The following is a 15,744-nucleotide window of genomic DNA, read 5'->3' as shown; positions in this document are numbered from 1 at the left end:
CTAGAACAAAATATCCATCTGGTGGTCATGGGGAGCAAAGGGGCAAAGATCAGCACTGTGAAAAAGGTTATGATGAAGAATTCCTAAATTAGGGTTTCTAAACACTGATATTTTTTGTATGGTTTTGCAAACAGGTTATGTACTGCTGTTAAGCAGTGAGCTATGTTACAGTAACAGGCTAGCTTTTAATGCAGTGCAACTATTGTCTGTTGGTGCCTGTTTCTTTGAGTTTGCATAAAATACATTGAATAGATTGATTTACTACCACAAAAGACTTAATGATTCTTAATGAGAGTTCTATAAAACTTTACTTAATTTAAAATAGTTGTGATAAGTTTTTTGGTCTTTTACTTTTAGAGCGTCCCATACCCTTTGATCACATGATGTATGACCACCTACAGAAATGGGGTCCTCGTAGGGAAGAGGTAAAATTTTTTCTTCGTCATGAGGAGTCACCAGCCGAAAGTAATGAACAGAGTAAGTACACTTATCCTGTAGCATTGTTACCTAAACATATTTAAAACATTTCTGAAGTGGGTTTGATTATCAGTTCTTTCAGTGACCTTCAGTAGATACATGTAATACAACTTCCTTATACCAAAGCTGTTTTGAACCTTCCTCAGTGGCACGTTTATTCATGTTCTCAAATGCCCTTCTCTAGAATAATTTCCACCAGTCTGTTGAATAATAGTTTTGCAGTAAGATTGGTTTCTATTCTGCTTAATACTGATTCAAAAATGTTGGTGGGTATTAGAGGCTTAATGCTTTTTTTTCTGGTTGAGAGAATGTCCCTACAGTTTGAGAGGGTGGGGTGTGGGATTGTTCTTTTTGACATCCTGTTCTCTTTCAGTTGCCCCAGAGAAGAGACTCAGTAAACTACTTTGCCTCCTTTAGAAACTAAAATCTATTTTACAGACATCATTGGCAGAGGTCTCAGTGGCTTTACTTCCTCAGTACTTCATGTAGATATATTTAATAGTGGTGATAATTTGCACATTGAAAAATCGCTGGTCTGCTTGGTTCTACAGAAAAAGTGTTTATATAAAATAGTGCCATATTAAGCGGGGCTTTCTTAAAAGACCGGAACGAAAAAAATAGAAGGATTTCAGTTTTCTGATCTAACTAGTATAAACTCTACTTAATTTATGAAAAGACTTTTGAGGCTGTGCATTGTATACTTAATGGCTGTCAGACTGTTCGAAGGATAGGAAGGGTATCTCGAAGTGAGATGTATATTTGCATGCTCAGATTATCCTTGCTCATTCAACTAATCTGACTACTTCTGACAACCGAATTTCAAGTCTTGGCTGAGTCCTTGTTGCTTTGAGCTGGGATTTCTTTTCGTGTTTCTAAGTGGTTGCTGCTTGCTTTGAATGCCAGAAGTAGCAGACCCAATAATGTATGAGGGATTTTTGTATTAATTAGGTACTTTGTAAAATACTCAGTCATCCTTTGGGCAATACAAATTTAAAGTATGTTAAGAAATTTAAGATACACCTGAAGCCCCAGAGTTTCATGTACAAAGAAAATGTCACTTCTGAACCATGCATGCAAGGCTTTTTAATTAATCATTGACCTATGGATCAATTTGTAGATTAAAGTTGTTTATAAGGCATTGGAAAAGCTTCCTCTACTATATTCATTTATAATATATTCAACTGAAACTACTGCTTCTTGCGGACGCAGAAATATGAAACTTCAGTAGTCACGCTCAGTACATTCCCTTTCATGGCATCGTTGCCTAAACACAAGTCAGAAGAGTTAGAGCTGCATGTCTGTGCTTTTAACAGAGGAAGTCTGTGAAGTAAATGTTTTATTTCTGCTGACTTCACTGCTTACAAAAAATAACCTAATAAAAAAGAGTTGGAACTAGCAGAATAAAAATTCACAGGTGAAAGCTTTATATAAAAATTCTTGAAAAGAACAGATTCAAGAATGAAAACCATTTGTGTTGAAAACTGAACGTTGCACTAAGAGTGATACTTTACTTTTAGGTGGACGTCAAGCCCAAAATCAAAGAAATGGCATAAATATACCTGTGGAGAAACGTACAGAGAATGGGGTATGTAATAAATCCTAACAGTTTTGGATCAATTCCACTCAAATATTTGATGCTTTTAAAATTCTTGGTTTTCAAGATCTGTTACGGTGGGAACTGGTGGAAAATGTGTCGATCTTGTTCTGTTTTGATTTTTTTGTTGTTTATTTTTTGTTATAAAGTAAATGGGAGAATATGGCTTTTTTCATGAACTCTAAGTTTTCAGTCTAGAAAGAAATTCACTTCTGTGATGTGAGAAGCCCCAGGAGTCTTATTAATTACAACATTTTCTAATCTGTCTTCCTCTGTCTTATTCATCCTGTGTGAAGAAAAAAAACAGCTACATTATTCTTTCATACTAGTATTGCCTGTCCAGACATCTTTTCTTGTTTGATTTATCTCACTGGTATTGATTCATGACATAGCCTCATATGTTAAAAGATGAAAATGGATTGGGATGTTTTCAGATGCTGGTAGAAGAGGTTGCATAACCCTCAGAGACACCTCTTTATACTGTTTTTTTATGCACTTGGTTCATTTCTATGTATTTTTTTTACTAAAATATTACTAGGTTTCTAATTTAAAATACATATTACATAGCATAGGCAACCTGTTTGGTGGCATTCAGTGAATACTGGCTTGAACATTCTCTCTTTTACAAGTAAAACGTATTACGTCTTTTTCAAAATTACCATGGCTTAAAAACCTTCTACTCCTGAGCTGAAACTCACTTTACTTTCTTCTCTCTCTTCTCATCCTCAATACTAATGAAGGCTCTACAGAGCATATTCAGTTCTCATTTGCTCAGGGCCATTCTGCTGCCTTTACTGAGGTATTATAGCTATAGTTGACTATTTTTAAACATTTTTAAATTTCAGTAAAAAGATTAGAGCTCACCAACTCATAGTTGTATTGTCTCTGAGAAGCACTGTCAATTTCTAAATATGCATAGGGCTCTTTCTAAGGGTAAAATAATGCTTAAAAAGTTTAAAAGCAAGCAAATCAGGTTTTTCAAGCTGAGATGTCTTAAAATAAAAAAGAACTAAAAAGTTAAACATAATTGTGCAAATTAAACAATTCTGTGCTTGTATATTGCCTGATAATTGGCATCTAAGTCTCACACACACTCACACATTCACTCTCTCTTCAGTATGCAGCAACACAGTTGTTCAGTCAGTTTGCAGCTCTTAGCAGCTTGTTTTGTGTATGGCATGTGGGCCTAGTGGAAGGAATTTTTTTCCCTATTCAAAACAGTTAATCATGTATTGCTTTCTACGTTCCTTTTCTGTAGAGAACACTAGCTGATAGCCTCTGCTGCACGGATCCGTTTATCCTGCTTCCATTGTCACACTGACAATGTAGTGAGATCATAGCGCTATAATGTGCTAGCAGAACATAACTCTTTCATGACCTCCCTGGTCTATTCCTCCATGTAAGTCGTAGCACATATACTTCATTTGAGACATAATATCTTTGGAAACTAGGACTGACATGTGCAGTATGCTTTATAATCTTACTTCTTGGCAGCAGTAAAGTTTATGATATCATGGCTTTGTATTTAGTTCAATTTGCTGTTAATTTTTATTGGTAAAGCTCAGACCTGGTAACTTGCATAACACTGCTACCTTTGTGCCATTCAATATATATTTTTAAAAAAACCCAGAAGTTTGGCCACAAAATTAAAATTTATTAGGGAACTCATCACTTTAAAATGGACTTTTACCAGGTTTAGGAAACCATTAAAACACAAGAAAGACTAAAACCTGACTGGGTTATATTAGTGTCAGTTGTAGTGTGTTTTGTGCCAAAAATGGTACAAATTAAGTTTTGAAAGTGTATAAAACTAAGATTTTCAATTGTGCCAAGTTTTAAATCGGAGGGGGAGGGGGAAAAAGAGGTGGCTTCAGGATCAAGGATTTAATCAGCTTAGACTTACGTAATGCATTAGGCTTATTCATTGTTACTGGCATGCTGAATGTTAGACTAGCCCTAAAATCAATACAAACCTATGGAACATTGAAGACAGCTCAAATCTTACCAAATATTCTGCATTCAGGTATATTTTTATTATGTGTACTGCTTTAATGATGAAATCATTGATTTTTACTTAATATCTGGGTAGAGCTGAAAGTGTGACATGCACAGAAAACTTTAAGATGAATGTTTGCTTTAATGTTTGAATCAGTAGTCTTGGGAAAAAATGATAGGCAATCTGTCTGGAATTCAATTTGGATAATTCTATTAATTGGCATTTTGTCATAGGCAGTAGGATTTTTTTGTTCTTTGAAACTATATGTGCTTGATCAGCAATTATTTAAATAATGGTTATCTTAAAATCACATTATATAAATGCTTAAATTTCATTAGATTATCTTCCAAATAAAGATTTAATGTTAAAAATAGAATAGGCTAGGTCTCTTCAAACAGTAAAATGTGCATTGTTGTAAAAAGAATACTTATCTGTAAGTGCTCATCTGAGAGCTTTGCATTCTGCATAACAAAGTCTAAAGAAAAAACTAGGTGAGATTTTGTAAATTGACAAGTTCTCTTATTCCTGAGGTGACCTTTTGGGGTTTGCTTTTGTTTGCAACTTTCTTTCTTGGAAGTAGAATTATGCTGTAATCAGGACCTGATCTCTTTCCACCACTACACAAAGGTATAGATATGTGGAGATAAGGCTTACATAACAAAACATTTCCCTTTGCCAGGGAGATTGGACAGTGTCTCGAGAGGGATTCTCTTCACTGAGAATAGCTGCCTTTTCCTCCTCTTCCTTTCTTTTGCATGTGTAACTGAGCCAGTTTGATTTGAACACAAGTTGTAACAAGGGAAATTCTAATTAAATATTGGGAAAAATGTTTTCTTAATGAGAGTAACAGACATTGGAACAGATTGCCCGGAGTCTGTGGAATTTCTATCTAGCTGAATAAAGTCCTGAGCAATCTGAGCTCCTGCTCCAAGCAGGTGTTATTGAACCGGGTGACTTCCAGAGGCTCCTTTCTACCTAAATTATTCTTTGATTCTGTGCTCAGTGGCCATGAAACAGTATTCATACAATGCTGGGTCTTGTTTGCTTCCAGGTGTCCTAGCATGATCCAAGCTTCATTCCGTAGAAGCAGCCGCAGTTTGAAAACAGTGAGACAGAGCAAATACAGTTGTAACCACTGGGGGTCAGTGGTAGACAGGCGAGAGACTGGAAGCCACCCATCGTGGTACAGCTACCAGTCATCAATAGGAAAAGTGGATCAGAGATGTACTTAACGAAGTCCCAGAAGGAGGACTGGCTGCATGATGACAGTTGTCCAGATGAAAAAGTAATCAGATAACCGAGAGATTTCTTGGAGATGAGAAAACAAGAAAGCAGATGCAGCTCAGGAGGGAAAAAGGATGGGGTACAGGAACATAATGGAAGTAAAGTGTATTGGACTGAACAGAAGTAGATTAGTGTGATGAAAACAGTCTGTATATGAAGACAATACTCGTTTGCTGTAGTTGCTTGGTTTAAATTATTTTTTCTGCTTGGTAATTTACTTGGGAGAATAAAATGTCAGTTTGTGGTCTCCTGTACCATTCTCTCTTTAACTTATTTTTTCTCTTTCTAATATTAAAATTGCTCCCCCGATTTAGAGAGACTGGTATCAGTAACCTTTTTTCTTGATAGATATTCACTGAAGCCTTTGCCAAGAAATACAAAGTGGAACCTGATTTTGTCTCGCACTATGAAATTTTTGTTAGCTTTAGTGTAAAAGAAACTCATGTAGAAGAGGAAAACTTCACCATCATCCCAAACTGGAGAATTACACTCGTGTAAATTTTCTTAGTCTTCAAGCTATGACCAATAGATAAAGTTGAGAGTTAAAATTTTGTGCTGATGAGATAACAGAACTGAGCTTCATTATTACTGTTAAAGTGGCTCAAATGAGGCTTTTAGCAAAAATTTTACAGCAACTAGTCCAACTGTTTTAGCTTGAGGAGACTCTTACACTTTCATGCTGGGGGAATTGCTCAGGGAGGTTCCATTAACGGGTAGGTTAAAACTTCTACATATAAGTACATGCAAAGCAGTTTTTAATAGTACTGATTTAACTTATGAGAGCATATAGTTGCTGAGAGAGTAGATAGCATCTGATGCAGTCAGTCTTTGTATCCCATTCCATCGTGGCAGTAGTAAAGCTACATTGCATTTGAGTTCCTGGGGTATGGCTTGTTAAATTTTAGGCTTAGAATTTACATAGATTTACATGTGGTGCCAAAATCCTTGAGTAGAATCGTATGTTGTTCCTTACTTTTAACCATTTGATCCATACAAGTGTGACTAGATAAAAAGGCTAATACACATAATATACATTTTGTCATGTATTTGTTATGATATGACAATTAAATTTTTTAAAATGTGTTCCAAAAAGCATCTGATAAAGAAGTTTCAAAGATGACTGAATGGTTTTACAAGTATACTCGCACAGGCAAAATACTTACAGGTTTCCTTAGCCTGTCAGGCAAAGATACGAAAAAATCTAATTGTGAGGAAAAAAGCAAACAAGTTTTTAACAGAAGTAGTAAGCTCAATAGAAGAGAAATACATTATATGTACTTTCTTGAAGTTTCTCATTTGAAATGTTGAAGGATAAAGAGCTTAGTCTGGAATAGAAGTTGTTCTTCAAACCTGAGCTGCAGATTCAATTTAGTAGAAGCTTGTAAGTATTAAGTACTTTCTGTTTGTAACATTCAACAATGTACTTGGAAGAGGCTGCCATTCACATAAGATGGGTTTTAATCAAATTTGTTTAAAATGAACAAATAACTGTGTCAGTCTTGGAAATCTAGATTCTTTCAGGGGTCTCATAGCAAAGTCTAAGCAAATAATTCCACTAAAAGATGATAAAAAGAAATTTAGGCAAAAAGAATTCTAACAGTTTGCAAAGAAAAAAATTTTTTCTGAAAAAATTTTCTTGCAGGCTTCCTAGAACATTTTGACCATGTAAAAAACCTGGTAATTAAATCAAACCCAAATTTTCCTAATTTTCTGCTGCAACTTTGTCTGTTGCTTTTGTTAAGGAGACAAAAATGATTGGCTCTGCCACTTTTACAGTCAAAGGTGTTCCCTTGTCTAAGACATATATACCTAAAATTATTTTTACCTGTCAGAGACAGGAGCCTTGCTGCCCCTACAGCAGCCTTCTGCACCGTCAGACTTCTAGTTCAAGCCCTGGGTCAGCTTAATAGAGTTTGGATTCTCCTCAGACTGAGACAGTTCTTCGTTAAGTCTGTCTGAAGCATTTTCCAGACAGCTGGCAGTATCTTGCTCTTCAAAAAACAGAAAAACTAATCCAACTAAAGGGGGAAAAAATTAAATTAGGAATAAAAAAAAATTATTACAGTCTAAAGCTAATTTTAATGCATACAAGTAGCTTTTGAATTCTTGCTGGACTAGAAATCCCAGTCTCTTCATACGTCAGTAAAGGATAGTTGCGTAGGGTAACATCTCTACAAAACTAACAACTATATGATCTCATAGAAGGAACTTCCATGAAACTGTAGGGAACTGAAACGGTCCTGACCTCATGTGTCACTGTGAGGCCTCTTGTAAACTTTTTAGGCAGAATCACATCATTCTTGTATTTGGAGTGTCATGAACAGTGTTTTGACATATCCTGTGCAATCTCAAATATATTTCAATCCATAATGGAGAAGGTTAGTAGATACTTACATTTTATGAGAATAATTTGATAAGTTTCGTCACACTTACTCTGTGATCATTTTTCTGTTACAATTTTACTTGTGATGGCATTAGTTGATGACTAATATTAGCTCTTAATATCTGACTTCATTTGTTTTGAGGACTCTGAAGATAGTTTGACTAATTGGGAACAGGAAACACTCTTGGAACCCACTTGGAACATTATGAAAGGACTGTTTTCTTCCATGTCTTCTCCATGTACTTACATAATTTTTAATCTTTGTCACTCTAGATCCCAAATATCTATCTAGATGGCTATGGATATGAGAGATACTCACTGACAGTATACAGACTCATAGTATACAGACACTTACACACACTCATTTGTGGTATATGGATTTTGTAGTTCTGCTGCTCTTCTGGGCATCAGAGATAATTCTGCTCAACAAGTTACAGGGAACAAAGATGTGGTTTTCTAGTCCATAACAGCCAACAGGTGGCTTCCCATTTTACAGAGGAGGAAGGACCTAAATGGCACCATTTACTGAATCTACACCTTCAGTTCCCACTTTTACAGGTCTGACTTTGCTTTTCCTCAGGCATGGCTTTGCAGTTTTACAGCGTTACTTAGTTGCAGATGTCCATGGAAGGGGGAGGATAAGAAGTCCTGGCTGTTTGCTTAAGCTCTAACTATGGTACTTATTTTCATGTATTTGTATTGTGAACATGGAGCAATACAATTAACTCTTTTCCCTAGATTTCTAACTAAATGAAGCATAGGGAGAATTGCCTCCAGTTGTCACTGCCCATAGAGATCCTAAGTTGCTTGGCCCTTATATAAAGGTAGAATAGTTTAGAATAAATGAGTGCTTCAGCTGATGCATAACATTGTACGCATTAGCTCATAAAGTAAAGGTTAGTTAAAGAGTTTATTTGTTATTTTTCATAAAGTATTGCTGTGCTTTCACAGTCCTTACACCAGCACTATAAACCTCAATGCCTTTTGTCATAGTTGTATCCTTTTGCAGTCACATTAGTATCGTTTTTAGTTAAGCCAAATATTTTAATATTAAGTTATTCTAAGGAAGATGGGACTTGTCCTTTCCTTTATTTCTGTAGTTCCTTATAGGAGACAGATTATGAAATTCACTGTGTCAGTGCAGAGCTCTACGAGCTTAATTGTGAAAGCTTTAGACTGCCCCTCTGTCTCTCTGAGCAGCTTTCAGTTCTGAGCAGGAGACTCTTCTGGTACTTACAAAGCCAAATACTCCTTTTCAGGCCACCTTTAGAGTTCTCTCTTTTATGGAGCCGTGTCATCTGCAGATTAGTGTTTCCTCTCATCTTTTCCACAGTCTCTGTGTTTTTTCTTGTGCAGTGCTGCTGTGGCCTCCTTTCTCTGACACACCTTTCCATGTTCACTGATGTGTTCATTTAGTTTCCTGTCCATCTAGCCTTTGGACACCTAGCATACCTATTTCCCACCCATATGTTTTTCCCAGGCAAGTGAACCTTTCCATTTCTCTGTTGTCTCTGGAGCTGCCTCCAGATCCAATTCTTGTTGGGTTTGTTCCCCCTGCAGTCTTCCTCAGATCAAAGTGGAGAAAATGAAAGTCCCTCTGGCTAATTTAGGAGCAAGGGAGTTGAACTTGTTTTTCTTCTCTTATTCCTACTGGATGATGTTACTCTACAGCTCATACCTTTTCTTGCTTGCTAAAAATAAGCCTGTTCTTTATGCAGCTGGAATATTCACTGTATTGTGCTTGGACATACAGTTCTTCAGTGTCCTTATGGAGACCCATTTGGCTGGATCTCTTGTGTAAGTGCACTGAATCATGCTTGAATTACTTTCTTGAAAGTATGAAGAGAGGGTGAACTTGCATGTCATTCGTGAGTTTGACAAGGTAAATTACAGCTTTTTTATGTTTTTTATCTTCCACAATGTCATAATTTTTAGATACATAAGAAATTGTTAATGGGCTTTAGTATTTTCTTTAATGTTGAATATTTAAAAATCCTTCAGTCTAGGTTTTGGCTTTCTGCAGTCTTCTCTGACTTGCAGCTTCTTGATGTACGCTATTACACACATGCTTTAGCTTTACTGCTGGCTCATGTATTCATCTTGTTGCGTGCAAGATTTAAGAAAATGCTGAAGTGTGTGGGGAAAAGCATACAGCAAACACTGGAAAGGTTATTTGCATAAGATTGTGGTATCTGTTCTGACTGTACTGTTTGCCTTTTATTTAGGCAGTCTGTTAATAAAGAAACTCTCTCTTAAATTTCAGGTGATACGTTTTTCTGTCACTTTAAATGGTAAAATTAAATACAAAAAGCAATGATTTTCCTGATCTTTTTGGTATTCAGTTTTTGCACTGAGTTGATAATACTACAAAAATACAAATGGAACAAATACTTATGTTTTTAAAGCTAAATTGTCTGTATTGTTGTATTTTCAGTTTAACCTGATAACTGTGAAACAAATGTGTATTGCTCAACATTTTCCATTGAATATGAGAAGTGCAATGAATCAAGCTGACTGTAGTTGACAGCTGGCTTGATCTTGCTGTGATCAGGTCTTTTACTGCTGGCAAAATCCACTAGCCTTTTCCGTTAGCTGATTATTGATGAATGCAGAGAGACAGCTTTTCATATTGATAAAGAATTTGGGGAACCTTTATTTCATATGGAATAAGATTAAAAAATATCCTACCTCTTATTGATTGCACTGAGCCAAAAAGCCACGCAGGAACTCAAAAGATGTGTACAGTTGTTTATTTGGCTTGTTCACAGCAAACAGTTAAACACTTAGCGTATACAGAAAATAACAGAAACATGGAGTTGAAGCATGTTGAAGCAACACAAATATTTACAGCCGATGGGCCGTGCTGCAAAATAAAGATATGCTCTCTTACAATTACATGGTAAAATAGTGAACAGGTAATTAATTACTTTTCAAAACTTGTTAGTTTTATACTTTAGTGGACATGTTATTTAAATACTGTGTAGCTTTTGCACTTTAGTTTAAATGATTGTGGGTTTTGTTGTCACATGACCGGAATGCAGACCAGTTTGGGTTTTGTAACTCCTTATCTCTGAATTGAAATTCTTAGTTAATCGGACTTTGTTAGATGCATTTGCTATCATTTTTAAGACCTTATCAACAGCTTGTTATTTCAAAATGTCATGGTCAACTTTTGCTTTTAACAACTTAGATTTTATGGGAAGAGGAAGTCGTACGCTAAGTTTCACAACATATCTTTCAATTACAGGATACTTATTTTCAGTACTTTTGTGCTTTGGAAATGTTTCGTTGTACTGTTCTCATATAAACAATATCACAGAAAAATTTAATGTTGAAACAATTATTACTTAAGGGAAGAATAAACGCACATTTGGTGCTGAACATGTTATTCAGACTAATGATAAGTGCATCTTAACCATACTTAGCTATCCTGTCAGAATAAGATGTTGCTTTTCTAAGAGACCCAGAAAAATACAGTTCCAAGACTATTTTTAAAGGAACTTGGACAGTGTGTTTTCAACATGTATTGTAACATGCCTGTTACTGGAAATTACTCTGAGTAAAAGGATTGGTATTGTAAACAGGTCTGAAGTTTTGTGCACAACTGATCTTTTATTCTATAAGAATGCATAATTTCTTTTAAGATAATTTACTTTTGTTAGGAGTATGAGGTTGATATTTTGATTCAAATCAGCTACTGGGTATTTTAGCCAACACTAAAGTTAACATAAACATACTTAAGATTTCTGTGGCTTTTAAAAGTGTCTGCAAGGACAACGAAGAAAGTAGTATTTTAAAAGAACGAGTTCCAGATACTACTTTCCTGTATTGTAGAAGTGATTTATAAGCAGTTTGTTTCATATGTAGCGATGTTCAATATATGCTTAAATCAATTTCTAATCTTGAAAATTTATTTTAATATTGTTTTGATTTTTGTTAAGTTCTGTGCAAAATAGAGGACAGCCTTACTTGTGAGATTTCTAAGAAAGCAATATGGGAAAGCAGGAAATCTGGAGTCTGTGGCTTATGCTGAATAGACTTTAAACATTTTATTATATAGAGTGACTTGTTAGCATCAGCAAGTTGGAGGAATTGCTAACAAGGTAGCGTAGTTTGAGAGATGTTAAGATTTTATCAAATATAGATAATGTGAGATTTTTCAGCAAATTGTGATACAGTTGAAGCTTGTTTATTCTAAGAAACTGTTAGTGTATTTATTTGCACAAATAAAATAACATTTTTATTATACATTTCTGAGTAAAGTTATCAGATTCCATTTGTAATGTTAATTTCAAGATCATTTGATTATCAGGAGATAGCACATGCTAAATATATTTTCCTTTAATTCCCAATATTCTGATTGCCTTTTCTGGATTTAACTAGCTTGTTCATTTCCATTAAGCTAAAAAAGGCACACGCTATTGTCATTGGATTCTTTAAAATGGATTTCTGCTATCGGCATATTTCTGACCCAATTAAAAAAATGCAAGGCAGAGCTGTGGATAAAGCCATTAAACTGGAAATAATGTCATTCATGTTGAGATCAGCAAAAAGTCTATTTTAGTTTAAATAAAAACATATTTTCTTTTGTCTTTTTATAGTGTTATATATGAGTTTTCACACAAGATTTTCAAGTTGTCTCCATTGTGCATGGCACTAAGATCAGGTTTCATGGCAAATGTGGTCAAAATCTATTAGAATTCTTAAATTTGGTGATATATAAAGTCAATATGTTTCAGAAATGTAAGGAGGTCAGAATCAATAATCTTCAGGAGATGTTGCATCCTGTGTTCTCCTCTCATAGTCCTCAAATAGCACAAGGAGGCCACATACATTTCATATAAGACTTATTTGCTACAAAACTGCTGTAACTTCCATCTATTTTCCCCATCACTACTGTTGTGCTGAGGACAGGTATCCAAAGTGTGTGCTGGCTATTCTTATCAGCAACCTTTAAAGCTTTGTTGCTAACTGGGCTAGTTAAAGCATCCCCTAAACTATGTTGCTTTGAATGAGGCTTAAGGCAGAAAGGTTGTGCGTGACTCATGGGCTTCTGCTGCTCTTGTCCAAGTTAGCATCGGAGAATTAGGAAATCTTTTGCTAGATTCAGCAGGCAAAGCAAGCTGTTCCTTTCTTTCCTGTTCTGGCAATTTGGTAGTTGTGCAGGCAGAGCCGTAGCTCTTCCTTTGCTGTAAATGCGGCACAGAGGAGCAGAATGCAGGGATGGCTCACTGAGGTCAGAGCTCCCTGGTTTGGGGAGGCTGAGAATTGTCAGAGCCCTGATCCCAGCCTGGAATTCACTGGCTGGGGAGCGCTCCAACCTACCCCTGTTCATTTTACAGTTGTCAGTCTGCTTCATTCTGGGAAAATGCTCACTGATGTAATATATTTCACTTCCTTTGTCTGCATACTCGTATACCTAGTCCCAGACCTGTCAGTTCTGTGTTTGTCATGTAGCTATATCGATTTCTGGGGTTTGACAGCTCTGCAAGGGTAAATTTGTAATCTGGAGGTAAGTTTTGTATTCCCTCATTTACCTTAGGAAGGAACAGCGATGTAAAACTGCTATATATTATGGAAAACTGAGTCTTTCAGAGTATTTACTTTGCATTTCTATGTAGGCATTTCAAGCCTTCTCAGGAGCAACTTGCAGTACCTTTCTGGCCTTCGCTGTCCTCTCCTATTAGTCTGGTGAAGATGATGTTTTCTTTTTGCTGTGGCAAAAGTTGTATGCCTCATTAATGAATCCCACATGGGGGAGTAAATTCTTTAAATCATGAGCTCAAAAGAGTTGATTCTTGGATTTTTGTTTCTCTCTCTGTTGCAGTTTCTGCCCCTAATTCAGTACTGATCTTGTCCTCGGTCTGTGTTTTTTGGGGGGGTTTGGGTTTCATTTTTCTGGGGTGTGTGTCGTCCCCTCCCGCCCCACTATCTCTAGCCTTTGAAATGCTGGTGTTGTCCCAACCTTGATAAAGAGTGTTTTCTTTCACATTTATTCTGGCTGAGGATATGGTTACCTTAACCATCACAAATGTTCAAATGTTTTTGGGAGCAGTGTATGGAGGACTTCAGAGAAGGATTGCTTTTTTTTTTTTTTTTTAAGCTAAAAAAGGCCATTTGGCCAAAACGTTCCTTATCTGTACTACAATTTTAGAGTGGCAGCCTATGTAAAGAATAAACAGTGTAGCTGGGTTGTGAGTGGAATATATGCTGCATTATCTTTAGTAGCTGCTACATTGGCTTGTCAGTGAATTAATACGTTTTTGAAAGTAGTGGGATACAAGCAGAAAAACTTTCTGGGTAGCCCTTTTGATGGCCAGAGTCAGAACCAGCCATTCTGGACTCCCAAGGCAGACTTTCTCACCTCCCTGCACGCTAGTTGATTACATTTTATCTAGGTTATGTTGGACCTTGGCAATTGGTAGTTTAACCTCAGAATCATTTCTGACTGTGACAAGAGAGAAGGGTGGACCAAAGTACCAAAAGAGAAGTAGTAAATGAGGGAGTAAGGATAGAGGTGATGGAGGTGAGTGATAGGAAAAAGACTAGAAAACGTGTGAGAGAGAGTTCATTGGACATGATTCATTGTACAAGAATACGCATAGGAGAAAGGTGGAGCTTGGCCAGTTTCAGGAGGCTTGTGGTACTTGAACCCTACACTTTCTAGTGCAGGGCGTTTGGAAGGGAACTGAAGAAGAATTGTGTGGGAGATGGGTGTGAACACCTATCTTAAAAAGAGGGAAGGAATAGATAAGGGAAGTTAATGACATGGTGGCTCTTGCAAACCTACAAAAACCAAGGCAGACTTTCTCACCTCCCTGCACGCTAGTTGCTTCCATTTTATCTAGGTTATGTTGGACCTTGGCAATTGGTAGTTTAACCTCAGAATCATTTCTGACTGTGACAAGAGAGAAGGGTGGACCAAAGTACCAAAAGAGGAGTAGTAAATGAGGGAGTAAGGATAGAGGTGATGGAGGTGAGTGATAGGAAAAAGACTAGAAAACGTGTGAGAGAGAGTTCATTGGACATGATTCATTGTACAAGAATACGCATAGGAGAAAGGTGGAGCTTGGCCAGTTTCAGGAGGCTTGAGGTACTAGAACACTTTCTAGTGCAGGGCGTTTGGAAGGGAACTGAAGAAGAATTGTGTGGGAGATGGGTGTGAACACCTATCTTAAAAAGAGGGAAGGAATAGATAAGGGAAGTTAATGACATGGTGGCTCTTGCAAACCTACAAAAAGATCTGAAGAGATAGCATGCAGGAAATGATTGGTAAATTCTTGTACTGCACTGGTTTTCTTTTTCAATTAATTGGTTACGTTATGCTTTACACTGGCTATTTGAGATTGCCAGTCATTATGGTGGCCTGAAAAGCTTTTGAATATTTGTTGTTTTCCTTTAAAGCTCTTATTTCTGAAATCATAACAGTCTCAGGTGTGGGTTTGGTATATGTTTCGTTATTGTTTTCAAAGTAACTTTCTGATCTTACTAGTGCAAACTTAGAAAATGATCCAAAGTAAGTATCTTCATCGCTTAGACACGGAGGCAAAGAAAGCCATAAAATCAAACCACATCCTAATGATCATCTTTGAAAAAATGATCTATTTCAAAAGATCAGTCTCATGGGTTTTTTATTTTAATATTGACATAATTACATTCCTCTTAAAAGATAGTTTTCTGACAGGAGTAAAGGCAAAAAACCACTGGAATCTGCCCTTATTGCTTACATGTCTTGACTACATTTTGCTTGTCAAAGAAATATTTTGAGTTCAGGTGAATTTTTCATTTACTGTTGTGGGTTGCCAATGAGTAAGCCATTTCATAATAGCTCAGAAACATGTAGACTGAGGAGTTTGTGATGATAGACAGAACAGCATAGTGTGAGGGTAGAAAGAAAGAAAGGAGGAACAAGAAAATGAATTTTCAGAGTGACAAGACTAATGTGTAGAATTAAATATTAAAGGAGGTTCCTTTTCTTAATTAAATGCCTAAGGTATGACTTGTTTTGAG

General features: G+C 36.3%; 1 protein-coding gene across 1 annotated transcript in view; it reads left to right on the top strand.

Moving 5' to 3' along the window:
- Nucleotides 1–362: 362 nt before the first annotated feature.
- Nucleotides 363–15,744, top strand: part of PPP1R13B (protein phosphatase 1, regulatory subunit 13B) — a 38,778-nt gene continuing 23,396 nt past the window's right edge. Inside the window, exons 1-2 of the mRNA XM_009587577.1 lie at nucleotides 363–477; nucleotides 1,995–2,062. Coding sequence (XP_009585872.1) covers nucleotides 381–477; nucleotides 1,995–2,062 — 165 coding nt within the window. The 5' untranslated portion in view covers nucleotides 363–380. The remainder of the gene's footprint in view (nucleotides 478–1,994; nucleotides 2,063–15,744) is intronic.

This window comes from Fulmarus glacialis, unplaced genomic scaffold (assembly GCF_000690835.1).
Source record: "Fulmarus glacialis isolate BGI_N327 unplaced genomic scaffold, ASM69083v1 scaffold25681, whole genome shotgun sequence".
In the NCBI taxonomy this organism is placed as follows: Eukaryota; Metazoa; Chordata; class Aves; order Procellariiformes; family Procellariidae; genus Fulmarus; species Fulmarus glacialis.
This window is presented reverse-complemented; position numbering and strand designations above follow the sequence as displayed.